This window comes from Tachysurus vachellii, chromosome 17 (genome assembly GCF_030014155.1).
Source record: "Tachysurus vachellii isolate PV-2020 chromosome 17, HZAU_Pvac_v1, whole genome shotgun sequence".
Taxonomy (NCBI): Eukaryota; Metazoa; Chordata; class Actinopteri; order Siluriformes; family Bagridae; genus Tachysurus; species Tachysurus vachellii.
In genome coordinates this window covers 8,199,454-8,226,533 of record NC_083476.1, presented here as the reverse complement: position 1 = coordinate 8,226,533, position 27,080 = coordinate 8,199,454, and the positions used below count along the sequence as shown (strand labels likewise).

Genomic DNA, 27,080 nt, shown 5'->3' with positions numbered 1-27,080 from the left:
CCATATATACACATATGAATATATATCACTAAATTCCACACGTAAGAGATTTAATTTGATTACTGTATTATTATCACAGCTCATATTGAGACAAGATATTTTTTTACTGAATGTCAATGTTCTTCATTTTCCAGTGTTTATAATATTTTATTGTGAAGTCTATTATACGCAGTAAAAGTGGGCGGGACGTTTTCTTTCTTTTTCAGTCCCCCTCCTCGGAAGTATAGACGTGTTTGTCTATATTCCGTTCGTTTTCTTTTATAATATATGTATTAATCCCCTTAATTTCATCCTACACAATGGAGGCGAAGATGGAATTGTAGTCATGCCTCGATTCGACCTGATTTTGTATTTGATCTCAGTTTAATGGACCGGATGATCTCCGAGTCGGACTGCGTTTCCCACCGCCTTGCAGGGGAGGTAACGCCAAGTGACCGTTTGTGTCGCTTTCTATTATCTTATCTAAAAAAAAAACACACACACTTATATACGTAAATATCTATAAATATCATCATGGCGGTCGTTACAATCTATTTTTTTCCACGACTAAGTGAAAATATATCGTTAGCAAAGCAAGTTAGCTTGATTAAATCCGAACGAAGCTGACAAACACAGTAATGTAAAAAAAATCCGGATTTATATATATATATATATATATATATATATATATATATATATATATATATATATATATATATATACATATGTATATGTATATATATATATATATATGATTAGCTTCATGCTAACGCCAGTTTAGCTCGTTACCTTACGATACCGCTGTAAATATCTTGACGATATTTGACCTTGTCCTGTCGCCTAAAATCTAACAATAATAAGTATTTCGTCGTCTATAAGTTTGATGTTATTTCCGACAAATATAAGCATCGTACAGCTCTATAGTCGATAAGGATTCATGAAAACAAGCTTTCCGTTTAATGAGACACTTCAATAACATTGTGGCACTTTATATTTTGCTCCATGGAAACTTTTGTCGAAGGTTAGTGTATAGATTACTCAAGTGTAGACCAGAGTGTACTGAAATACTAGTTCCAAACTCAGACTGGAGCTAGTACAATTCTACAGTGATGAATATATATATATATATATATATATATATATATATATATATATATATATATATATATATATATTCTTACAGTGTTTTATATATATAAACACTAAGAAGATTTACATTTTATCCTACAGTTTTTGATGTAGATGTAGATTGTGAGAGAAAATGTCACCGATAATCCACAAGGAAGAAACCTTGGACATCCAGATAGTTAAGAAGTAATGCTTTATTGTCGCTCTATCAAACATTGACTATGAGTATTGATTGGATGTTTATTATGACCGTACTGTGAATAGCAGACCTGGAATACAGAATACAGAACCGTCTTTATGACTGCAGCAGCAGTTCTTACAAGTCTACAGTATACACATGGGATTGTTATTAGTCAAGTCAAGTCAAGAAGTTTTTATTGTCATTTCAACCATATATAGCTGTTGCAGTACATCGTGAAATGAGACAACGTTTCTCCATGATCATGGTGCTACATAAAACAAAGACAGGTCTAAGGACTTAGTAAGTTAGTCCTAGACACATAAAGTGCAAACAGTGCAGGACAAGAACCACAACACAATGCAAAACAAAAGACAGTGCAGACGAAAAGTTACAAGACAATACAAAAAAGACAATACACAAAAGACAATAAACAGAAACAGTGCCGACCAGTGTAAATACTGTATGTTCAGACAATGTACATAATACATAGTAATACTAGACTGAACACAGTTTCTTAGCAGCAGGTCCCTGAGATAATGTATAGGATTGTCTGACAGCAAACAACAGATGTACAGTATGTGCAAAATGACAGAAATGATTAGACAGTGTGTGCAAAGAAGGCAGTGTGTGCAAAGTAGTTATCTACTGAAGTAAGGGTTGGATTTGGGTACAAACTGTTTTTGGGTCCAAAATTTCATCTTTAGGGTTTGCAGTGTGGTACAATCCACAACTATCATGATCAGGATGCAGGGTTGTAGGGTCATGTTTCTGGTCTTGTGTTCTTAACACTAGCTCTTTTTATGTTTATTCCAGGTTGCTGTATCCAGTGGGGAGGTAGGCTTTTCCTGGGTTCGTGATGAAGTTTGCCGAACCCACGGAAGGCCAGAAGCTGTCTTTTCTCCTGGAAAAGGCTGCTTCTAGGGAAGCTGAGCTGTGGAGGAGCTATGTGCCTAAGAAACCAGCCAACCAGGTAAACTGATGTAGCTAAACACACATCAAGTGTTTAATCAAGTGGAAAATACACACCAGTCCAGGACAAGAAATAAACAGGACGCTAAACACAGAACATTGGCTGTAAATTATTTGGTCATGTAGCACCAATATATTTTGCATGTATACACGTCAGAAGATACATTTATAGGCTATATGTCTGGGATTGCTCTTTTGTGCTGTATCTACAATTAAACCTCACACCTATGCTGTTTTTAATGCCCCCTTGTCACACGGACACCTTTAATTCCGTTTCTGTACCACTATCAGTAATTGCCTGGTGCAGGATTGAGTTTGTATTGCTGTAGTTCTGCTGTTCTAGGAATTAAACTAGCAGGCATAGTGATCTGATGCAGTTTCCAGTTAAAAAACACAAACATGCCAGATAAATGTAAACAAGATCACTAAATTCACTACACACAAAACATAATATACATTTTATCTTTTTATAAGAGCTACACAATAACACAATTAAGCAGACATGCTAGCTTCTTTTGTACCAAGTCATGCAAATTCTCACAGGCATGATGGCGAAATGCATCAAGACGAGATGTGTCTTGTGTGACATTAGCAATCAGATAGTAAAACGCTGCACACTTTCATTTAGGAATCTAGGGAAGCCCGTAAAGGTGGTTAAAGACGCTAATTAAACCAGGGAATGAAACTTCTACTCGGCAGGATACAGATATTTCCCCTGTCCAGCGTGACGAGGCCGTGCGGTGGCTCACTGATGTGCACCGGTGCTTGAAGCTTTATCCCGAAACCCTCGGTTTGGCTATCTCCATCCTTGACCGCTTCCTCTCCACCATAAAGGTATTCACTCTACTCACACTTTAAGCTTAAAGCTGTGAATGCACCTCTGGAGTAGGGATTTGGTTTAATGCTAAACTCCTTTTCCATCAAGACCCCAAAAAAAGCACCCAAGTGCGTGATTACAAAAGGTCACAAAATATCATCATTTGAATATGAAAGTTTGGAGGTTTTTAATATGAAGTTGTGAAAGGAGGAGATAGAAGTGATAGAGTGTTGCCAAGTCATATGTGCATGTCACCTTTGAGCTGTGTGTGTGTGAGAGAGAGCGAGAGAGATAGAAAGAACATGTGCATGTGTGTGCTGGTGCGTGCGTGTGGGCCTTGTGTGTGTGCACGCGTGCCCATGTGTGTGTGCACTATATAGTATATCAAGACTAAATTGAGCAGTTGAAGAGAACATGAGTTCAAATGAAACACAAGTTAATATTGTATCTCTCTCTCTTATTTTGCTCTGTTTCACTACCTGTCTCAGGATATCTTCATCAGTCTCATTGTGCTTGTTTAGTCTTCCTTACTGCCCCACAGTCTAAATCTCCCACGCTCTTTCTGTTCCGCTCTGTCCTTATCCCTCATCCTGTCCAACGCTCTCACTCTCTCACTTTATCTGTGTTTCATTCAACCTCTTTATATGAAACTCTTTAAGTCCCTTCATATGTAACCTGTACAGTGGGGGGCTAATTAATAAGAAGGTGAAATAGAAATTGTGTCAAAGATTGTCAGGAAATACAATTCACAATCATTTATAGGGGAGCGCCTGTGCTAATAAATAAGCAGGAAAGATGATGACATATTGTACAACCTGCTGACACTTGACTAAACACTTCGTCATGGACAACGTGAGGAAACGTCTGAAGAGAGCGAAGAAATGCAGGACTTTTTGTGAAAGTTTTTTTGCCCTGAAATACAGTTTGACTAAAATCCTAAACATTACCAGTGAAAGTGTGCCTCACATTATACTCACTCTATATGAACATGTGGTTTATGTGTAAATCATTTGTGATGTTTGTGTTGGTACTTGATGGTTCACACAGTGTGTCTCTACACTACACAGTGATGTATACTCAGCTAAGGAAACTCTTCAGGGTATTTAAGATAATTGCAGCTTGTTTGTCTGTAGTTTATTTTTGCAGCACAAATAGTTTTTTAATTATTTGAAAGCAACTGGATTCATAGCAACATACCAAAATAGCTTCACTTTTGTTTTAAAAGTGAAACATCTAAAAGTTTTGCAAAGTCTGCTCTGTTTTGCTGGGCTACAAATGGATGATTAATATAGTACTAATTACCTACTTTATAATAAAAGTTATTAGAATGTAGCGTCAGGGTTCTAGTGGAAATTAAACGCTTGCCTCAGGTGAGAGGAAGAGATTCATCTGGATGAGATGGCAGTCCATTACAGGCCAACACACACATGCACACATACACACACACACACATTCACACCTAGGAGCAATTTATCAGAGCCTGTTGACCTGTTGGTGGAGAAAACCAGGAGAAATCCATATGGACATCTAGGAGCTTTGAATAGAAACCACACACACACACACACACACACACAGACTCAAGCTCAGTATAAGGCCCAGGATCCTCAGTCAGTAAACTGTTGCTGTCAAATTACAAAAAAGTATAAACACATTGTCTTAATTCACATTAGTGTGTATGTAGGCTTTTGCAGTGTGATTCCCTGCCTGTAGTTTCTTTAGAATGTCACAGTACAATGCTTTTCTTCGTATATACCAGCTTTGGAGGTTGGGGTCAGAGTGCAGGGGCAGCTATAATACTGCACCACTAGAGCAGAAAGGGTTAAGGGCCTTACTCAAAGTGGCAGCTTTGCAGTGCTTGGGTTTGAGACCCAGACTTTTCCACTTAACCACTTAAGAAATTAAGTAGAGCTAAATAAAAGAAAGGAAAATGAACATTTTCACCATATTAAGACTCATTTTACTTGCTTTTCAGTTAGAGGAGAGTAGAGGAGGGTGATGTTAGCAGCTGTGCAGTCAGGAGCTGATTGCTGGCAGTGGCAATCACGCAACGTCAAATGCCTTTTTTTTTTTTTTTTTGGGTAAAATCTTCAGTGATGTTTAGTAAACTTGGTTGACTGAAGTCAACTAGACAGAGAGAGTGAGCACCCTGAGAGGATTTATTTCCAGGATATTAGATATTGTGGCAAGTATAATATCATGTACAGGCAATAAAAATTGGTATATAGCACATGTCTAGTATCTATTAATAATTAGTGTTGTTAATATTATAACTGATGAGGTATATTGTTCTTAGACAAGGTTACAAAATGTTTCTCTTGTGTTTCTTTGTGTTACTGCGTGTCGTCAGAGGTTAAGAAAACACGCCGTCCATGGTGTTGCATGTGTCAGGGTTTCTCTGTGTTTCTTCATGCTGCTAAAGAAAGCAGGAAGTAGCATAAAGGAAGTAGACGCAGGTGGTGTGGTGTGATGTGGTACGAGCCTTGGGACTTTTTTCAGCGTTGTGCACAGTTAAGTCTGTGTACTGTACATAGTCTGTGTAACACAGATTATTGGAAATGACGATGTAATGTAATAATTAGTAACATCCCTCCCTCTCTCTCCCCTCACCTCTCTCTCTCTCACTCAGGCTCGTCCCAAGTACCTGCGCTGCATTGCTATCACCTGTTTTTTCCTGGCAGCTAAGACAAGTGAAGAGGATGAGGTGAGTTCAATATCCCAAAAAAAGACTTGGCTGAAGTGTAAACGGTGACCTGTGGATAAAGGAAAGATCTTTATATTGGCAGAGGATCTTTTTACTCGTTTTATGGTGGTGATATTTAAAACTCACACACGCACACTGCTCTGAACTGTGCCACACTCCCACGAGACGCTTTATCCTCGTCACTATGTGATGACACAGAGCATTCCTTAGCTAAGTTTCCAGCAGGTGTGTAATCCTTACTCACCTTCTCCATCTCCGCCTCCCATTCACAAACCACCACTTCACCACACCCCCACTTCAACAGTCATGTTACAGAGAAAAACTCTGTTCTCTGTGATGATGACTGCCCCATGGCAGACTCTAAAAAAGCACAGAGAACCGAGACTCTTTTTGTAAGCTGTTAATAAATACATCCTTACAGAAATATTCACTATATAAATGATTAGCTATTTATTATTTATTACATAACAGCATGTTTGTGTTGTCTTTAGTTATTGTCGAATATACATCATATAAGACCATGTGAATGAGTTGCTATAATAGAAACAATATTGTATTATACGTGTACGCTAGTAAGCGAGAAAGCGACAGGCAATCGCTCGTAAGTAAATCAACAAATCCAAAATATTGCCTTGTATGATTCAGATCTCATGCCACACGTATCCGACACTTAAATATCACAGTCACAGCTTTCGTTCCTATATGGAATTGGATCCTGTTTACGGCTTAATGTACAAAAATAGAAGAAAAATGTAACAAATGCAAAGCTTATAGTGGGAAGTAGCAGAAAGTGAACTTCCCTCCTTAATCATCCAACAAAGCCAAGCACATGACAAGCAAATCAAAATAACTAATGTTTACACTGATTCGTGTATTATTTAGTGTTGAAATAGATAGCGTTAGATATCTAGAGCTATTTCTCATCGAAAGCCTGGAGAATGCCCACAAGACATTGCATGGACCTTGGCTTAGAGCAAGCACGATACGATACATTTCAGATTTGCCTTACAGACAGCACTACTGTTAATTCAATTCAATTTAATCATTGTCGCTTAACATTGTCTCAAAGCAGCTTCACAGAAGCATAGAAACAGAATAAAAAGTTAAAGTATAAAATTCATTTATCATTTAACCATAACATTTATTGCTAATGTGCAAGCCTGAGGTAACAGTGGCAGTAAAAAAAAAACTCCCTGAGATGATATGAGGAAGAAACCTTGAGAGGAACCAGACTCAAAAGGGAACCCATCCTCATTTGGGTGACACTGGACTGTAAATAATGTTCTGTCAGAACTACTGCTATAGAAAATGTATTATAATAATTCCTTGTAGAAATATGTTTAAACAGCACATTTTCTCTGTCAGCATCTGTAGGTGCGTCCTGCTTTCACTCTTTTAAACAAAACTTTATATGACGCATAATGAGCTACAGTTACGTAGGGATAAAGGTTAAGTGTAATACCTATAGTTGGTTTAACTCTTTGTGTGCGTCTGTGTATGCAGCGTATCCCTGCTCTTAGAGAGCTGATCAGCAGCAGTGCTTGTGGATGTACTCCTTCAGAGGTGTTGAGGATGGAGAGGATCATTCTGGATAAACTCAGCTGGAACCTGCATGCAGCCACTCCACTTGAATTCCTGCACATTGTGAGTGTCTCCTAAATACATTCAAAGTAACTGCGAAAGGGCAGAAAATTAAGCAGCCTGTCTAATTTAAATAAAGAATTGCATGCACACTCAATGATCACTTTAGTAGGAACATTAATAGCAGGGCAAGGTGTAAAATTATGCAGAAAGAGGTGAAGAACCTCAGTTGAAGTTCACATCAGACTTCAGAATGTGGAACAATGAGATCTCTGTGACTTTAACTGTGGCATGGTGGTTGTTGCTGCCAGAAAGGCTTGTTTGAATATTTCAGAAACTGCTGATTTGGGATTTTCACACACAAAAGTCTCTAAAGGTTTAAAAAAAACTCCACATCAGGTTCGACTCCCATCAGCCAAGAACAGGAATCTGAGGCTATCATGAACACACACTCACCCAAACTGGACAATTAAAGATTAAATAAAAAATAATAATCACCTGGTCTTTTCCTAGTCTTCAGTTGTCCAGATTGGGCGAGTCTGTGCCCATGATAGCCTCAGATTCCTGTTCTTGTCTGACAGGAAGTAGAACCTGACAAACCTGAGTGGAACATCTCTTCAAGGTTTGATGTGCTTTTCTGATCACTTGGATTGTAAATATTTAATTGAGTTGACCTGTCTGTTTTTGGGAGAGTTTGGAAGAGAATGACTAATGTGTGTTGAGTATGAAAATCTCAGATCAGTTTCTGAAATAATCAAACCAGACCTTCTGGCACCAACAACCATGCTATGGCTAAAGTCACAGAGATCTCAGCGATGTGTTTTCTGCTATTCCGATGTTTGATGTGAATATTAACTTAAGCTCTTTACCTGTGTTTGCGTGATTGTATGCATTGTGCTGCCGCATGATTGGCTGATTAAATAACTGTATAAATGTGCATGTGCTTCTATTAAATTGGTCGGAGAGTTTAGTTTTGCTATTAAAGTGGTCACCAACATTAGTTTTGCTATTAGATAATAACGCACCATTTAAAACACATACATTTGAGAAATCTGTGTATGAAAATCTATCAAAATATACTCTGTTTATAATGTTTCCTTTATTTGCTTTTGGAACATTGCCACTTCATGTAACTCTAATAAGGGCCACTGGGGGGCAGAAGAGAGCTTGTGTAGGTATGCGGACTATCCAGGTGGTGTGGATGTTACCACACCTGTTTATCTACAGGTGAACATGTCTCTCATCACAAGACTGATTTTTCTGTTTATTTCTATCGTTCTGTGTCTCTCTAGTTCCACGCAATGGTGTTCAGCTGCAAGGCTGTGAGTTCGGGCGTGTTATTGGGTCTGAATCGATCACAGCACCTTGCCCTGCTCACTCAGGAGCTGTTGCACTGCCTTTCCCATAATGCACTGTTGCAGGAGCGTGGCTCCATGCTGGCCCTCGCTCTTGTCACGCTGCAGCTGGAAAAGCTCTGTCCTGATTGGCTCGCTCTTGCTGCCGACCTGCTGCGCAAAGTTCAGGTAAAGATACATACAGTATATACACATACATGCACATCTCAATGCTTCTACTGGAAAAAAATATTGGAACTTTTGTTTATTTTTTAGTTCTGGAAATATGTAAAAAGACATATTTTAGGCTTTATTGAAGAAATCCATCCATTTAAAGCTTTAATATGTATGGCCACTTTATTAGGAACAATTCATGCAATTATCTAATCAACTATTCATGTGGCAGCAGTGCAGTGCATAAAGTGATCACAACAAACATCAGAATAAGGGAAAATGTGATGCTGGTAAATGAATGTTTTATGGTTGGTGGTAGAAGAGTGAGGCAAACAAAAAACATCCACTGAGTGGCAGTTCTCAGCAGAAAACTGGGCCAGACTGGTTTACGCCAACAGGAAGTGACCCTCAAAACCACTTTAGAGCTGTGGTGAATAGAAAAGACTGACATAAACATTGAGGTTGATGAGTTACAGCAGCAGAAATCAACACTGGGTTCCGCTCCTGTCAGCCATGAACATGTATATAAGGCTACACTGGGCAGGGATTCCCAAAGATTGATCAGATGAAATTCAGATCATGAGAACTGCATGAATCCATGTACCCAAACTGCCTTAGGGCAACAGTTTAGGCTGTTGCTGATGCTGTAGTAATGGTGCAGGAATATAGATTTTTTTTAATGCCCTTAATACCAATCAAACATTGTCTGAATGCCCCAGGCTGAGTTGTGTTGCTGAGCACATGCATCTCTTTATGGCCACATGGATACTTTCATACATCATCTCAGACTAGTACCATGTGTGGCCTTCTGGATAAGGTAGTTTCACTCATGAATGTGCAGCTGACAAACCTGTTTTGATGCAATCATACTAACATGGACCAATGTCTGATTGGAATGTTTTGTGTAATTCATGCTGGGGATTTTGTTTGTGTAAACTGTACTGAGAGCAGAGAGGGTTCCTATGCGGTATTAGTATGGTGCTCCTAATAAAGTGGACAGTAAGTGTGTATTGTATAATATTACCAGAGGTATTTTTATCTTTTCATATTGTCCTGCCTTAGATTTATATTTATTCTTTTTCTCTCAGATCGACAGCTCCAAGCTGATCGGCTGCCGAGAGCTAGTGGCACGCTGTCTCTCCACACACACGGCATCCCTGCCTCCCAACACTGTGTACGTCTGCCACCCACTGCAAACCCCCCACGACCCTTGTGCGACTTTTCACCCCGTTCTACCCACTCTGCCACTGCGCAGGAAGCTCTCGTCCAAGCGCAAGGTGGAGCAGATGGATGTGGATGAATACTTTGATGGCATCAAGCGTCTCTACAATGAGGAGGAGCCAGGAGGAGGGAGTGGGTCTACTTCAGGGTACATGTCCATAGAGGGTGATTCCTCGCCATGTCCTGCCCTTCAGCCTGTCACCGTATCCTAGCAACGCGCTTGGGGTTGAAATGGGGCCAGACCGCAGTTACGACAGCATCCCGTATTCTTCAGAGCAGAACAGAGCTAAAACACACACACATGAAATATTCCGCAGTTCTTTCATAACTATCTCTCTGTCAGGTCTAATCACAAGTTCACAAAATGTGGAAAAAATACTCCCTAGCCCACTCATACAAAAATACCTGTCTTTGTCTATCACTAGCGTATGTCTCGCATATATCTGTGAATAATTTAGATCTAACTTTATCTGTATTTATCTGTTTTCCCCTGCACGCTGTATCTGAGTGCTGATTTAATCTTTTTTATTTCTTGTCTGAGTGCATAACACCGGAATGTTAAATTTGATTAAAGATAATATTTTTTAATGCCATGGCTTAAATAGCTAGAATTAAGATAACATTTTGAGAAAATTTATTTTTTTAACTACACATTTTTTCTCTCTTTCTCTCATTCTGTTGTTGTTTTGGCTGTTTTTTTTTTGTTTTGTTTTGTTTGTTTTTTTCATGTCTTGGCCATTTAGGTGTGTGTGAGAGGTTGAACATTAGAGGTTGATAACATCCCTATCACTTCTGTTAAAAGAGCATTAATGAAGAATTCATGTGAACACACCATCCAATTACACGTGGCACAAGAGACACAAGTTTTAGTGTTTGTTTTAAAAGATAATGCATCTGTAGGTACACTTTAACAAAAAATGTTGAAAAAAATTTACAAAACCTGTTGAAATGGCAAAAAAAGCTTTAGACTATTACCATTCTGTTTTCTCTGATAATCTTTTATCTCTGGCTCTGTTCTTCTCTGAAGAAAGAAGGGATGCCCACACTGCTGAAACATCACCATAAAGGTTCAAATAAATGGAAACTGTAACACACTTGAGAGAATGGAGTTTTTCTTTGTGTGATTTCTAACTCTATAGACAACTATCCACCTGGTTAAGTGGGTTAACTGTTTAATTTTTGTAAACAGTATCGTGGCTCTGCCCATATTCCAACCTAACAATTTACATCACTTAAACATAAAAAAAAAACCTGCCTAACATTTTGTAGGTTGCTCTTGTGCTGCCAAAATTGTTTTGACATTGTCAAGACTTGGACTCCACAGGACCTCTGAAGGTGTGCTGTGGTATCTGGCACAAAAAGATTAGCAGAAGATCCTTTAAGCCTCATGGAGGGGGCCTCCATAGATTGGAATTGTTTGTCTAGCACATCCCACAGATGTTCAATCAGATTGAGGTCTGGGAAAGTCAAAACCTTTTCTCCATGTCCCTCAAGCCATTCTAAAACATTTTTGCAGCACTCCGCTGTTGCTGATGGAATTATTGTGTTAAACCTTGTAAAAGGGTGTTTGATGTGGGGGTACTGCTACAAGTGTAATGAATCCAGATCTGTCTCTGTGAAGATGAAGTCGTCATAATCTTCCTCTTTTGTTTTCTTGTCCAGCTGAACATGAGGACTCGTTCACTGTCAAAAGCCCCAGATCTCTGGCAGCCTTAAAGCATTATTTCTTGAATAATTTTTTTACATCCCATTTGTGGACACAGCCATCACATTTTGAAGTATGGATGTGTCACATGCTAGGGTTGCTTCATTGACTTCTAGTTGAAGCTCTAGAAAGGCACTGAAGGTATTATCAAGCTGCATTTCAGCACATCAGACAGCATTTCCACTGTTTTGGGTCTTCTTGGGGCATTCCACAAAGCACATTATGCCATTGCTGAGTTATTAAGCCATGACAAAATAAAACTCATTGCTTTATTGCTGTATTGTTCATTGTCTATCATTGCTTTTTTGACATCTGCTGAAGTCACTATTCTAAGTCTATGGCATGCACACCGGGGATGAGTTGGAAAAATAAACCCTGTGTCATTTTCCACGGAGTCTGAGGAGTATATGGTCACATAACTGAGCTCACCCTCATCAACACACTTCTGAAACAATGAATGCCTTGAAGAAATTGGCCCCATTGTCCATGAAGGTTGCCACAGTGTGTTCATTACAAAACATAAACTCATGAGTAAATTTCTTCAAGTATCTCAGCTATTCGATTGTATGTGTGTGGGCTGGGAAAGTGGTGGCATGTGAGGGCAGCAGACTGACACTCCGACATGTCTGGCTTAATCCAGTCTACCATCACACAGGTACTGCTAGAAACACTGGTAGCCTAAATGTCCCCTTAACCGCTTGATACAGTGCAGTAATACTGTAAAAACAACTATAAAACATTTGGATTTTTATCATCCACAGCACAGTTGACATTAGCCTTAATGCTGATAAGTGACATTAGTTTAGTTTGGATAACATTTTCACATGGGTTTTGATAAAACACCAAATCCTAATTGCAAAGAAGAAGGTGGCAATAGTTTTTGCTGAAAATCAATGAAAGCTGGAGGTGTACATTACTCACCTGCAATGGAACAATTAGCCTATTCGCTGATGTTGTGATATGCCTGGGCAAGTTCTGGACAAAGGATATCAAGGCATTGTTTTTGAAAACACCTAGACATCACAGAAAGTATTTATAGTATTTTAAACTACAAAAAAAGCACTGAAGTAATTTGGTACAACATAATCAGCATTTTTTATAATCACCATCAAATACAAATGAAAAAAATGGTATTTTGTATTTGGAATGCATATTTTAAATACATGTATTATAAATACTGCTGATCCCTCTCTCAGGTGCCAAAGCTTTTCTGTCAGCTCAAACCAGTCTGTCCATTCTCCAAAGCATTTCTGTCCCCAAAACTGCTGCTTAATTGATGTTTTTTCTTTATTGCACCAGTCTAAGTAAACTCTAGAGATTGTTGTGTGTTAAATTGATTAGACATCAGCAGTTATAGAAATACTCAACCAGCCTGTCATTGATTTTGCATTTGGTAAATACATATTTTCTAAACCTTGTTATTGTTTTGCTGGTCACACTGGAAAAAGGTAACCCCTGCTTCTTTATAGTAGATGATGAAACATTTTCCTTCACATTTGTAAATTCAACACCTCGAGGTTTTCAGGAATATATCATGTGCTGGGAGTATTTTTATTTCATCAATGATGAGAGTGCTCAGAAAATGCTGAATTAAAAGCGTTTGACTGATTGTTTGCATGAACTAGAAAACATTCCAGCAATATCATATCACTTAATTGGGTACAAAGTAATCCCTCAACCAGGTGTGCAGGTGGCGCTCAGAACGTGCAGGTGGCGCTCAGAACGTGCAGGTGGCGCTCAGAACGTGCACGCGCACTGCGAGTGGGCAGGGTTTGTGTTCGAGCGGCTGAAACGTCTGACCGGTTTGGAACGTCGTGAACTTTGAAGCTGATCGAAACCCACGAAAGAAAAAGTCGGACGTTAACAAGCATGGCCACCGATTTCACACAGGAGTCGGTGCTGCGCTTTCTCTTGCGCAACGGAGGAAAGGTACGGAACGGGGATCTGCTGACACACTTTAAAGAGTTTTTGCGAGAGCACGAGGACCGACTGCGGAACCGAGAGCTGTTTAAAAGGTATGTCAACGCCGTGGCCACGGTGAAGCAGGAGGATGGAGTGTCTTATGTCGTGTTAAGGAAACAGTACCGACCTCATCTCGGAGACGTCTCCACCAGGGCGGACTCGTTAGGAACTGATAAGAAACAGAAAGCAGCTGGAAGCAGTAAAGTAGAAGTTTGTGCTACTAAACCTAATCACTGTGAGGATCCTAATCAGAAAACTCAGCTCTCACAAGTTCGTAACAAGGACCAAATCTTGCCAGTTGCAGGGATTGTAAACAATAGTGGGAATCATATTGAGAGTGTTCATTTGGAGGATTTTCAAACCTCATCACATCAACCATGGGAACAAAGGGTGTCCTCAGTCCCCAGCAAAGACAAAATTATAAATACATGTACTTTGGGCATGTCTTCATTTACTATGGACTCAAAACGCTCAAGTGGGAGCAGCCAGAGCTTTGATAAGCCTTCAGAGGTAAAAGGAATATTAGAGAAGGCGAATTCTAAACACAATGGTGTTCATGGTGCCAAACCTGAACAATTGCGAGAAGCAGATGGCTGCAACCAGAAGTCCCTTGTTCCTCCTCCAGATTATACACACTGTGAGGTGAGGGTGACCCCTCCGTCTAAGGACACTAGATACAAACACACCCTGCCTAGCACTTTCCAGTCATTTGACAAGAATCCGTCCAGTGCTTGGCCTTTTCCCATCCCTCTCAGGCAGTCACAGATTTCGTCTTCCAGTCCATGTTTAGTTGATGTCCCTAGTATTGTTAACTCCTTTGATACTTCTAGACAAGATGGCCTCAGCCAGAGCAATGAATGTCTGCTCAGGCCAGATTGTTACGGACAGGCCAAAAGTATTTGCATCCGTGAACCAGAGGACTATGGAGCAACAGCAGCAGCTCCAGTCAGTCCTACTAACCAGAGGAACAGTCTTCCTTTGGAAACACCCCACCCACTTGTGGCTTACAGCTACCCGAAGCCCAAATTCCTTCAAGGCCTGTCCTCCAGCCAAAATAACCTCCTCCAGCCTTCTTCAATTAACTCTAACTGGCATCAAGAGTATCAGGACAACTGGCCCAGTGATGATGCACTAAATTATCATGGTGTAGGTTTATCAGAAGGTGGGGAGCAGACTCAGTCTGGAACCCATCGTTTCCATGAGGTCAGGCTGCTTTCACAACTACGTTGCCAAGAACGCCAACTCACACCCTGGCACCATTCAACTGGAAACCTTCTTGATGAGAAACCCCAAGCATCTCTTCCAAGTTCAGCACCCGATGAGAGCACCTGCAACAGACCCGTTGCCCGGCGGCTCTCTCACCGACTGCGAAGCAGAATGTGTCGAAGTCTGGGAGCAGATCTGGACCAGGCCTTCAGGGAGGATGGTGACAAAGCCCGACTCAAACGACTGCAACGGATTACCTCTTTTCTTAATGTCTCCTCCAGCCAAACCCACAGCCCCCTGGACAGTGTCTCCCCTGCCAGCTCTGTTCGCAGTCTGGGACAAGAGCCATCATCTTTTGGTCACAGAAACACCCAGGTTCCCTTGGAGCCCCAAGAGCATGAGTGGTTTGTGAAAGCAGCTACAGGACTCTGGACTGATGTTTACTCGCTTTTCAGAGAGGATCCAAATCTGCTGGCCAAACGAGACTTCGTGTCAGGATATACTGTACTGCACTGGATAGCAAAGCATGGAGACCATCGGGTGTTGAACACTCTGTGGTATGGTGTACACAAAGCAGGGATGACGCTGGATGTGGATGCCAGGAGCACCTGCGGCTACACACCACTGCACCTGGCTGCTATTCACGGCCACAAAAATCTGCTGCGGCTCCTAGTGCTCAAATTCAAGGCTAATGTGGCTCTCAGGGACAACAATGGTAAGAGGCCATGGCAGTACTTGGAAAAAAACAGTGACCAAGATCTGCTGGAGATTCTTGGTGCTCCCCAGGCGATGATTGGGAGCAGTGCAGGGGTACAGTGGTCCTTAGATAGACCCCCAGTGGCACCTGTCAACAGATCAGCGGCTACAGTGAAGAGACACGCGTCACTCGCTGCTCTGTTCAAACACAAATCCCAACTTAGAGTTTCTGCCAGTGCAGATTCGCTCTAATAGAAACACGGTCTCAGGCTTCAGTCTGTGTTCAGAAACTGTAACACTAGGCAATTTAGTATTTTCCCTGACCTTATACAGCTGATTAAATTCACAGTGGGTTTTATAGCAGGGTGTTGAGTCTGATTCTGCAATATGTTTGTTTCTTAGGACTACATTGGAGTCTAACCTAGCAGGGTGGAGGCTTTAAATACTTTCATTTTTGATTTCATGATGAAAATACATGCACATTCTTCCTTTAGCTGAAAGCATAAATGTAAACTTTAAGCAGTTCACTTATTGTAACTTTAGCATGCAGTATTTAAAGTCTCACTTTGTAAGAAGGTTGTTGGTTTATCCTACACAATATATTAAAATATTTTTGGTGCTTTAAAAGTCATGTGTTCTCATGCTGTTATTTGGAACAATGTAGTTTACCTAGCAAAATTCCCCTCACCATAGAACATTAATGAATTGAATCGCTGCCCATACTGTGTGCCATGGTGCTAGAGCCGCTGGTCTACATTTAAATTGAGTTTCACCAGTCACACACATCCTTATTGTTATCTATTATCAATTGTGTATCTTTTGTGAATCTTTTATCTATTGTGAATTCTTTATTTCTACTCTAATAACCTTTTGTTTAAATTAGTGTAAGGCACAGTGTGTTTTCAAGTTGAACTTGATGGGGATTTGCTCCCTGACCTGTGCTTCTTAATCTAGAGAAAAATCCTGACCAAAAAACACCCAGCTTTTGCCAAAGCGTCTCTCCTCTGCTCTTTCACTTTCCTCATTAAACTCCCAGGAATGTGATAAAGTACCTAGTCTGGAAAGTGAAGCTACAATGCCCCCAACATCCTTCCACAGTTCTTCATGAATGCAGACCTTTGCTTAGTTTTCTGGTTTAGTAATGATCCTGACTTCATTTCAAAACAGTATCCATAAAATAGCATTTGATTCTAAGTGTGTTTGACTTTTATAAGCAAATCTAGTATTTTATGTAAATAAATAGAATAGCAGTTTGGGGTTTATTTTAGAAATAAGGCTTGCATTCTAAGATATCTTTTATAAGGCTAATCAATGTTAGCCCTCAGCTCTTTCTCTGTGTGGGTTTAATATTTTACCACCTGGCTCTTGGGTTGATTCTGGAATCGAGGTCTTAAAGTTTTTATTGTTAGAAAAGAACATTCCATGTGGGTTGTTGCTGGGAGTGATACCACAGTTACCTGCACTTGGATATATTGCATATTAAAGCTTTCCAGTTAAACTCACTCATTCACACTCACTATCTCTCACCCTTTCTCCCTCTCTCCTCCCCTCTGTGGTGTAGTGGTATGTCGGTACATAGCAAATGAAAGGAATATTTGTTGAAGCTTGCTCAAATCAATATAGAGTTTACTGAAGCATGTTAACAAAATGCTTTGTGCTAATGCTCTTAAATAAGAAGGAAATGTTCAGCAATTGGTGGATCCTGCAATATTGAAAGCTTTTTAACAAAACAAAATGAATGTCCTTGGTTCAGACCTACAGTAAATATGTCTGCTTCTTAAATGCAAAACATCTCTCCATGAGCTCTGGGGCGTGTGAAGTATTGGCACGCAAGTTCCAACATGCAGAAATGTGTTTAGATATAAGCTGAAATTCACTGGTGCTGCAGTGTTACCCTGTGTGTTTTCCATAAGTTGTTTAATATTATGCAACTCCATTATAGAAAACACAAACTTGACTTTGACCTTTTGCTTCAGCATGGATTGTACTTCCTCATGATTTTTTTCAGGAAGCAGATAACAGTTAAACTGGGTAACATAAACCTAAACTGTCCAAAAGAATTGGATTAGTATCTACTTACAAGCTGGATTTTGACATAAATTATCCAACTAAGCAACTAATCTGCGTTATTTATTTTTTTCATTGGGATCAACTCCTTATACCCTTAAATGCCATTCAGTCTAAAAGCTACATTTTAAATGTTTCAGGTCATCACCCTTAGCCAAAATAGCTTTGCATTTGTCTTTATTCATTGTGGGTTCAGTGTTAAACCATATAATACTATAATAACTTTTTTTATATACTTGGAGCTTTATTAATGTCACATCTCTAATTGACACTTCAGTGTTTATGTTCTGGCTGAGCAGGTTTTTGAGCAAGTGTCATTGGTGCTGGCGTAATCAGGTTTCACAAAACCTTGCTTCACTTGGCATGAACCATGTTGGCAAACATTTAGGCTGAGTTGTATATACATGTTATAAGATTCATGTCAAAGACAAGAAGCAAAAACAAAAAACCTTAAGCAGGACATTTATATTCAGTTATACATTTACGTATATATGACGCTTACATCACTAGGGTTGGGAACAGAGAACCGGTTCTTATTCAGAACCGGTAACAGTTATTCAGAACCGGTTCTGTTATTTAACAGGAACCGGAACCGCGCAGAATATTTACGCTTCGGTTCCAAACGCGGTTCCGATGCGATGACGGGCAAAGCGCTGGGAGCGGTCACTTTAAATAGCCGTGTCTTACCTCATGTATATCAATTGTTTACACTGTTTACAGTCACGCAACCAAATTAATGCAGTTTATCACAGAAATCAGTCACTCGCGCTGCTGTGCTGAGGTACAATTTGTGTTAAACACAGGGGCGGTTCTACTGTAGGATTTCATCTTTAGGGGGTTTAGCCCTCAATGAGAATTTGAAACAGGAAGAGTTTTATATTATATATTATATGACTACATAGTAAGCCAAAAGTTATGGTATTATTTAATGGCAAAAGTGGACACCAAAATTTTATGCATAATGTAATGATGCCAGTTTTGAATCAAATCAGTTTATGTATGTGTGCATTCTCTACAAACAGTGTGTCCAATGAATGCAGTCATTAATAAAAAATATTCACAAGACAAAGACCAAATCAATAAATGTTATTTTTATTTAATATTGAATGGATTATTTGCATTAATATTTTGTTTGCGCTATCAACTCTGGTAATAAGAATAGTGAAATTTCACTGCTTTTGGTTGCCGTCTTTGCGGTTTAACCGCTGATTAACGTTATATAGATACGTAAATGCCTCCAGCTCTGACTGCGCATGCACGCTGCGCGTGCCTGTGCTTCTCCGTTCAAATAAAGCAGACAGCAGATGACGCACTTTTGAAAGACTACAACGCACGTGCGTAAGAGCAAAGAATCGCTCTTGGATCAAACTGATAAATAATTTTCTTTCCAATCGAAAACATGTCCTGCATTTTAACGTAATTTTTATTTTTTATTTTTGAAAGAAAAAAATATACTTATAGTTTTAGGGTGGCTGAGATCACAGACGGGGGGCAGGAGCCACCCTAAAAAGGTCTAGAACCGCCCCTGGTTAAACGTCTAAAAAAAAGTCTAAAGTGTGGATTAATTTCCAAAGCTACAAAGCAAATCTACCCCCTCCGAGAGGGTTTTCTCCACAGCTGGAGATACAATAAGCCAGGAAAGGTCTTGTCTTCTCCCAGAGAAAGCAGACATGTTAATTTTTCTTCAGAAAAATTGCTAACTATGTTAAATATGATGTTGGATTTATTTAAATTTAAATTGACATGAATTGAAATGCTCTGTTTAAAATATTTAAAGAGTGATTAATAAACACAAATGGAATTGTTTAAGTATTGTGCATTATTTTTCACATTTCTTTTATTATGGAATCGGAATCAGAACCGGGAATCGTAAGGCAGAACTGGAACCGGAATCGTCATTCATTCATTCATTCATCTTCTACCGCTTATCCGAACTACCTCGGGTCACGGGGAGCCTGTGCCTATCTCAGGCGTCATCGGGCATCAAGGCAGGATACACCCTGGACGGAGTGCCAACCCATCGCAGGGCACACACACACACTCTCATTCACTCACACAATCACACACTAGGGACAATTTTCCAGAGATACCAATCAACCTACCATGCATGTCTTTGGACCGGGGGAGGAAAAAATATACTTATAGTTTTAGGGTGGCTGAGATCACAGACAGGGGGGCAGGAGCCACCCTAAAAAGGTCTAGAACCGCCCCTGGTTAAACGTCTAAAAAAAAGTCTAAAGTGTGGATTAATTTCCAAAGCTACAAAGCAAATCTACCCCCTCCGAGAGGGTTTTCTCCACAGCTGGAGATACAATAAGCCAGGAAAGGTCTTGTCTTCTCCCAGAGAAAGCAGACATGTTAATTCTCCGGGGGAGGAAACCGGAGTACCCGGAGGAAACCCCCGAGGCACAGGGAGAACATGCAAACTCCACACACACAAGGTGGAGGCGGGAATCGAACCCCGACCCTGGAGGTGTGAGGCGAACGTGCTAACCACTAAGCCACCGTGCCCCCCCGGAATCGGAATCGGAATCGGAATCGGAATCGGAATCGGAAAATTTCTTTTGATACCCAACCCTATACATCACTCACTGACCTTTGATTAAGATGAGACGGAATACGTCACACAGAATACAATGCTATGGTGTAGGTGAAGGAGTGATTTTCTTTCTTATGCAGTTGAACTGCAAACTCTACTGTGTTGGATTGAGTGTATTGTTGTTGTGGTATGTTTGTCTGAAGTGTGTCAAATAGGATCACAGCAAAGTAAATATGTATGGAATTTAGAGAGATATAAAGGAAGAAATGTGTCTTATGTCAAGCATTTACCCTGACAACCACAGTTTCAGCTATAATGTGCACCAAGTTCAGTTTATGAAGAATTTTAATCTGAAATCAGTCAGGTTCATCCACCCACTTATTTGGCGAGGTATTATTATGGGTCAAGCCCCGAAGGGGTGTAGACACCTATTGTTATCGTTAGTTTTCTTCTTCTTATCATTATTCCTCTTCCGCCATAGAAGTCAATGGCAGCCCATAGAACCGTACATAGGAAAGTTATGTAATTTGGCACACATGTGGAGGCCAGTCTTAGAAGTTACTGTAGCAACTTTGGTGTGTCTAGCTCAAACCCTCTAGCACCACCAACAGTCCAAAAATCCAATTATGTTCATGTTCATAACTGCTAGAGGCCTAGACACAAAATTCTCAGAATCAGAATACAGCACAAAGAAGACTGGGCATCTGTCTGTCTGTCTCTCTCTCTGTCTGTCTGTCTGTTCATGGTAAACATTTGAACACACAGCGCCTGAGCTGTCACTTTATTTTCTCCTTGTGGTGAGCGCTCTTCAGTGTGTCCTCTACTCTCATCAGTCTTCCTGTAAATCCACACTGTCACAGAGCTCTGTTTCTGCTTTCAGGGGAACTTGTGAGGTTTGGTGCAAATGACCAGCACCACAGTGACACACATACACACACACACACACTCACAAACACAGACACACACTCACAAACACACACACACACAGACACACACACTCACACACAGACACAAACAGACACACACACACAGACATACACAGACACACACACACACACTCACACACACACACACACACTCACACACACACAGACACACACACTCGCACACACACACACACAGACACACACAGACACTCACAAACACACACACACTCACAAACACACACACACACAGACACACACACTCACACACAGACACAAACAGACACACACACACAGACATACACAGACACACACACACACTCACACACACACAGACACACACTCACACACACACACACAGACACACACAGACACTCACAAACACACACACACTCACAAACACACACACACAGACACACACACTCACTCACTCACACACACACTCACACACACACACAGACACACACAGACACACACACAGACACTCACACACACGTCTTGTTGTGTCTTGTCTTGTCTTCTTGTGTCTTGTCTTCTTGTCTGTTGTGTCTTGTCAGAATCAGAATCAGATTTATTGGCAAAGTGTGTTGACACACACAAGGAATTTGGTTCCAGCAGTTTGTGACTCTACAAACTTGTGTCTTGTCTCTTGTGTCTTGTCTTGTTGTGTCTTTTTGTGTCTTGTTCTTGCATATTTTGGATCCTTTGCGCATGCCGATTCGAATGCACCATATGACGTAATTTCTGTCATTTCTGACGTCATTTTCGAACTCCTCCTAGACCGTGTGTCCGATTTGCATGTCCTTTGGTACGTTGCATCTAGAGACACCCTTGACCAAAAGTTATCAAAAGGCTTTTTGATAGACCAATGCATTCTCGTATACCGTGGCAACATACATGGTGGCGAGCACGCCAAAACAGACGTGAGGCTGTATCTTCGCAAAACTTTGTGTCGACACGAAACTTGGTATATGTCATTATAGTCATAACCTGAGCATGCATGCAACGTTTCGTGACAGCGCCACCTAGTGGCCACGAGATTTTAAAAACAGCTATTTTCGCTTATAACTACTGCAAACTTGAGTCTAAAATCATGAAGGAGGTGTTGTTAGACTCCTTGAGGCATGCTGAGTCAAACGATACCAAACGGTTTTCGGACGGCCATTTTGTGTGTCAGCCATTTTGAATTTTCACATTAAGTTCAGTATTTTACGAATGCAATGCCACATTGCTACGAAACTTGGTATGGTTCATCAGCGACATGTTCTGAGCGCATCTGATCGGTTTGACCCCGGTATCGCTGCTTGCAGCTATATTTATTATTATTATTATTATTATTATTATTATAATTATTAATAGTAGTAGTAGTAGTATTTTGCTACCTATTTTTTCTACCTAAGCTAGAAAAGATGATGCTATGACTTGTGAAAATACAGGCTAACCAAAATGATGAGACACAGCTTTATATTCTAGTTGGGCTGGTGCTCTGTTGATGCTCGTCTTGTTACACCTATTCAGTATATTCAACATGACAGAAACACACAATGATACCATCTGACTGCCATTTAATGATGACTTTGCAGACAGCTCTTCTTTTACACAACCAATTTATCTGTAAAATGTGTCTGTGCTTTCTTATTACTGTTTCCACACGGCACAAAGCAAAATCCAACATCATCCATTAACAAAAAAACAAAACCAAAAACAAAAGTCTTCAGCTCCAAGTGCAGACTGAAGTTCTATGTCTATCAAAGGCAATGAAAGTGAAGCATCAGTGGTACCTTTATCGGTGTGTATGATCATACAGTGAACAGAAGAGTGTTTTACATGTATCTGTACAGGGTTTCAGAGTGCAGTAAATGTTTACAATTTTGCTCGAAAAAAAAAAGAAAAAAAAAAAGACAATGATTCTCAAAGAGAAAACAACTATTGTATTTGACATATTTGTTTCAAATGGATATTTATGGGAAATGACAGATATTCTGTCAAATATATATTTTTTATCTCATAAACATTTGCAGATGTTGACATGGAACGGTTCAGCTAAATGCAAATTTTTTTAAACTTAATGGCTTATAATATTTATTTAAGCACTCTGAAACATTTCACATTATTTACAGGCTATGTGCACTCTGGGTACAACTGAGCAACTTTAAAAATCTGGAGAGATTAGCACAGCATATGTACATGTACAAATTACACACATCCTCATATAAAGGCTATTTATAAATAATTCAAAGTTCCATGGTAGCTTTTGTGTGGCAGTTCTCAGATTTCACTGTGTGCACACACACCCTAATATGTGTGTGTGTGTGTGTGTGTGAGAGAGAGTGTATATAAATCATTCAGAATAAGGAGAAGTTTAAAAAACAAAACAAACAAAAAAAAAAAACAGCATTCATGAAGTGCTCTGCTGATGTGGAGGATTGAAACAGTTGTGTAATTATTGCAGCAATCTATCAGCATGCTCAGTAAACTCAACGCTATACTATACAGATGTGCTTTGGGCTCTGCTGTTGGCTTTTGTGTTGTGTACTTGCATAACTTGCTGTTGTCATGCTGTTGCTTGTTCACAGTGGTTTAATACAGCGGTACTGAGCATATCTAACAAACACTCGTCTTATAACGTGATCTGAGGATATTAGTTCAAAGTAGGAGAGAGCTGGTACAATTGTGTACTTTTTTTTGGGTTTAAATGATTGTACTGATACATGGGTCATTTGTAACACCACTTAGAACATGCTGTAAACCATGTACATCAGGAAAATCAGTGTTGAGCCGTCATACATTCACTCTGTGTGATAGCTTTGAGTGTGACTTGGAAAATATTAACAGGATAAAGTAGATCACTGGATATCTGTTACACACATTCACAGAACAATCACCAATTTAGCCCGACTGATGATGCAGAGCCCATTAATTAGTTTTGCCTCATTTTCTTTTTTTAATCATAGTAAATGCAGCAAAAACATAATTACAATGTTTTCTGATGTTTTTTTGAAGTGTCCCGAGAATCCATAAAATGGGAGGCTGCTGAGGCAAATATGCGGATCAGATGATGTGCTGTGACAAACCTGAACAGGGAGAAGCTGAAGTACAACCAACTATGGATTACACACATCTTATGAACTATGTATCATTTGCTATCCATACAAGCACAGAACTTCACTTGTCTGTGTTTGTGTGTGTGTTTGTATTTTGTGTTTGCATGATGCCACACAGTGCTGTTGTACGTTGCTGCACAATCAGGCCAACAGGAGTTACGGCAGTACCACAGATCACACCTGTGCTTTCTCACAGTCAGAGATTAAGCATAAAATATCATTAGACAAATACTTCAGCCACAGAAGAAAGGGGGCTTTCACAAACATGTCGAGCAACACTATATGGACCCTGCTGTTATTTTTTTTCATCTAAGAAGATGTCAGATTTACATGTGTGCAGTCTAGAAAACAAATATCTTACAAGTGTGCCAGCTCTCCTGTGTACTCTGACACATTTCTGTTTAGAATCTTCATAGACTATTATTGCAAAACAGAAAGGCTTCAAGGTGTTCAAAGGAAATGAAATTAGTTAAAAAGGAAATTTGGAGACAGTTCTTAACTTTTCATTTTTGCATCTATTAATGGTGTGCTTGTGTGGACATAAGGCTACAGTATTAATATTCATTCTGAATCACATCAGAAGTAGAAAAAAAACCCTTTTTCTGTCCATGAGACAGGCACAGAGTGGAGTTTTTAGCTTGTAGTGCTAAACAAAGCTACTGACACTTGCTAAAGCAAATAACGTCGTCCTTCATGTTGTTTTTAATTCCTTAAATTAAGGCACTTCCCCACATGTGAGGTGATGGAATAGTAATAATAGTCTCTCTCTCTCTATCTCTCTCTATCTCTCTCTCTCTCTCTCTCTCTTTTGTTCTATCTTTCATGGTTATGTTTTTCTTCTCAGCAGCTTTCAAGTCTATCGGACAGTCAGAGCGAGGTCACAGTGGTTGGATTTGACAAGTTGGAATCATTACAAGAAGATGGAGTGGAGCCAGTTTGTGGATTGAGCTCGTGGTTTGTGTTCTCCGTCAATCTGCACACTTGCTCCTCTCCCTGTCGGATGAGTTCGTCCAGGTGGCGTTGGCGGATGAGAAGGGCCGGTTTGGCCCGAATGTAGCGCCGATAGTCACGCAGTTGCGCAGTGCTCAGATAGCCACCCAGAAACTGGAGCACAATGCGCTCACGACGGTCCAGGTTCTCCTTCAGCTCACGTGCGTCTTCCTGTTGACTGCGCAGCTGCCTTTGTTTCTGCTGCAACGACGCCTGGTCACACACAAACACAAAAACCAACTGATATGAATATCATTTGGAAGAATGGTGTTGAATATAAGTATGAGCTGAATATCATTTGGAAGAATGGTGATTTTCTCTTCTGTGCAGTTGTAGAATAAATGCAGAAGAAAACTGAAGCTGTATTGCTGGCTTGTGGTGGCTTAACACCTTCATTTGTTTTGGACTTTGGGTTAAATTGAACCAATTTAAGAGAATGACAATAAATGTCACATAACACTGCAGTGGCAAAGAAAACTACTAGATTATTATATGTTATATATTTGCTTGTCTAGAGGCCTGATATGTCTTTTAAAAAAAGGGGACACCTTTGCCTTGTGCCCCGAGTCTCCTGGGATAGTCTTCAGGTTCCCTGACACCCATCAGGATAAGCAGTAAAGAGATCGTTGGATGGATGTCTTTTAAAAAACAGCATACATAGACAAATTCTATAGGTATATCTTTAGCCCTTAACTTTTATCTGCTCAGCTCAAAGGTTGGATAAATCTTCCAAATGAATAAATGTAAATGTCAAAATCAGTACAGGTGTTTAAACAAATACAGCATCTTCAGGTCATGTCAGAATTTCAGAAGTATCGAGTTTCTCCCTTGTAAAAGTGTTCATCTCTTGGTTGATCTTATAACAACCATCACAGTATCTTTAGCAGCAGCTAAAATTAGCATGTATAATGTATAATGCCAGGATTATACATTTGAATCTAACACTCCAGGAAGAAACAGAAGCATGTGAGACTTTTTGAGTCCAGCAAATGAATATACTAATCATATCTTATCTTGTTCTACACTGCGGTTGGATATTTTAGCAATCACTGTTGTTATGCTTTCTAAATAAATGCTGGCTGAAGTGGAATAGTTGTGTTTAGATTAGCTTGTGAACACTGAGCATGTAGACAAACGTGTGTTTAGCTTGCTTGTGTTTACACGGCTGTTATAATGGCACTACCAGATGAATGAAGTTTTAGTATTTTGAATATTAATTATATTTTAGATTTCTATCTAAAAGATGTTCATTTATTGCAGTTTTGGAAAAGACAGCAGCTCCGATAAAAACCTTTAGGGCTTCATCTTGTAATGTGGCCATATCCAGAGCGACCTACATTTATACCACTGAGCATCTGACAGTTAAACGTCTTCCTCAAGTGATTTAAACTCATAACCTTCCAGTCGGCCAACATCTTAACACTGAGTTACCACTTCCCAATAAGATTCTTCAGAGTGCAGAGAGAGGCACGATCCAGGGAGCGGTTGAAGATTAAGGGCCTCTCCTAAGGACCCAATGGTGGCCTACGATCTTAGATACCTACAAGCACCAAAAACCTTTGCCAATACGCCACCACTGCCCCTAAAAATGACCATGTTTCCACCCCGGTTCAAATCAAAAGCCTTTTGCGTCCTAGGCAAACTTAATAACCACCACATTTACCTTTAAATTTACATTTGCTGTATATGACAGACTCCCTTATCGAGAACAAGCTACAGAAGTGCTTTGTAGTCTCAATCATAGACATATCTCATTCTACTACAATGAATAGATGCATTGTACTACAGCAACAACATGGTGTT

The 27,080-nt window shown here is 39.9% G+C and overlaps 3 protein-coding genes across 8 annotated transcripts in view; 2 read left to right on the top strand and 1 right to left on the bottom strand.

Moving 5' to 3' along the window:
- Positions 1 to 188: 188 nt before the first annotated feature.
- ccni (cyclin I) lies at positions 189 to 11,179 on the top strand. Of its 2 annotated transcripts, XM_060890263.1 has the most exons (7): positions 190 to 420; positions 2,102 to 2,258; positions 2,957 to 3,091; positions 5,701 to 5,775; positions 7,279 to 7,419; positions 8,649 to 8,879; positions 9,953 to 11,179. In XM_060890263.1, the coding sequence occupies exons 2-7, from the start codon at positions 2,145 to 2,147 to the stop codon at positions 10,295 to 10,297; spliced, it is 1,041 nt and encodes a 346-aa protein (XP_060746246.1). In that variant the 5' UTR covers positions 190 to 420; positions 2,102 to 2,144; the 3' UTR covers positions 10,298 to 11,179. The 2 variants fall into 2 exon arrangements, with proteins under 2 accessions (XP_060746247.1, XP_060746246.1); XM_060890264.1 differs by lacking the exon at positions 2,957 to 3,091 and having other exon boundaries at positions 189 to 420.
- A 2,301-nt stretch (positions 11,180 to 13,480) lies between these two features.
- LOC132860085 (ankyrin repeat domain-containing protein SOWAHB-like) lies at positions 13,481 to 16,281 on the top strand. The gene has a single exon (XM_060891149.1). It carries the CDS (start codon positions 13,660 to 13,662, stop codon positions 15,904 to 15,906), a length of 2,247 nt encoding a protein of 748 aa, XP_060747132.1. The 5' UTR covers positions 13,481 to 13,659; the 3' UTR covers positions 15,907 to 16,281.
- A 6,450-nt stretch (positions 16,282 to 22,731) lies between these two features.
- shroom3 (shroom family member 3) overlaps positions 22,732 to 27,080 on the bottom strand; it is a 74,318-nt gene continuing 69,969 nt past the window's right edge. For all 5 annotated transcript variants that reach the window (XM_060891276.1, XM_060891277.1, XM_060891280.1 and 2 more), the window contains one exon: positions 22,732 to 25,490. In XM_060891276.1, coding sequence (XP_060747259.1) covers positions 25,155 to 25,490 — 336 coding nt within the window. In that variant the 3' untranslated portion in view covers positions 22,732 to 25,154. The remainder of the gene's footprint in view (positions 25,491 to 27,080) is intronic.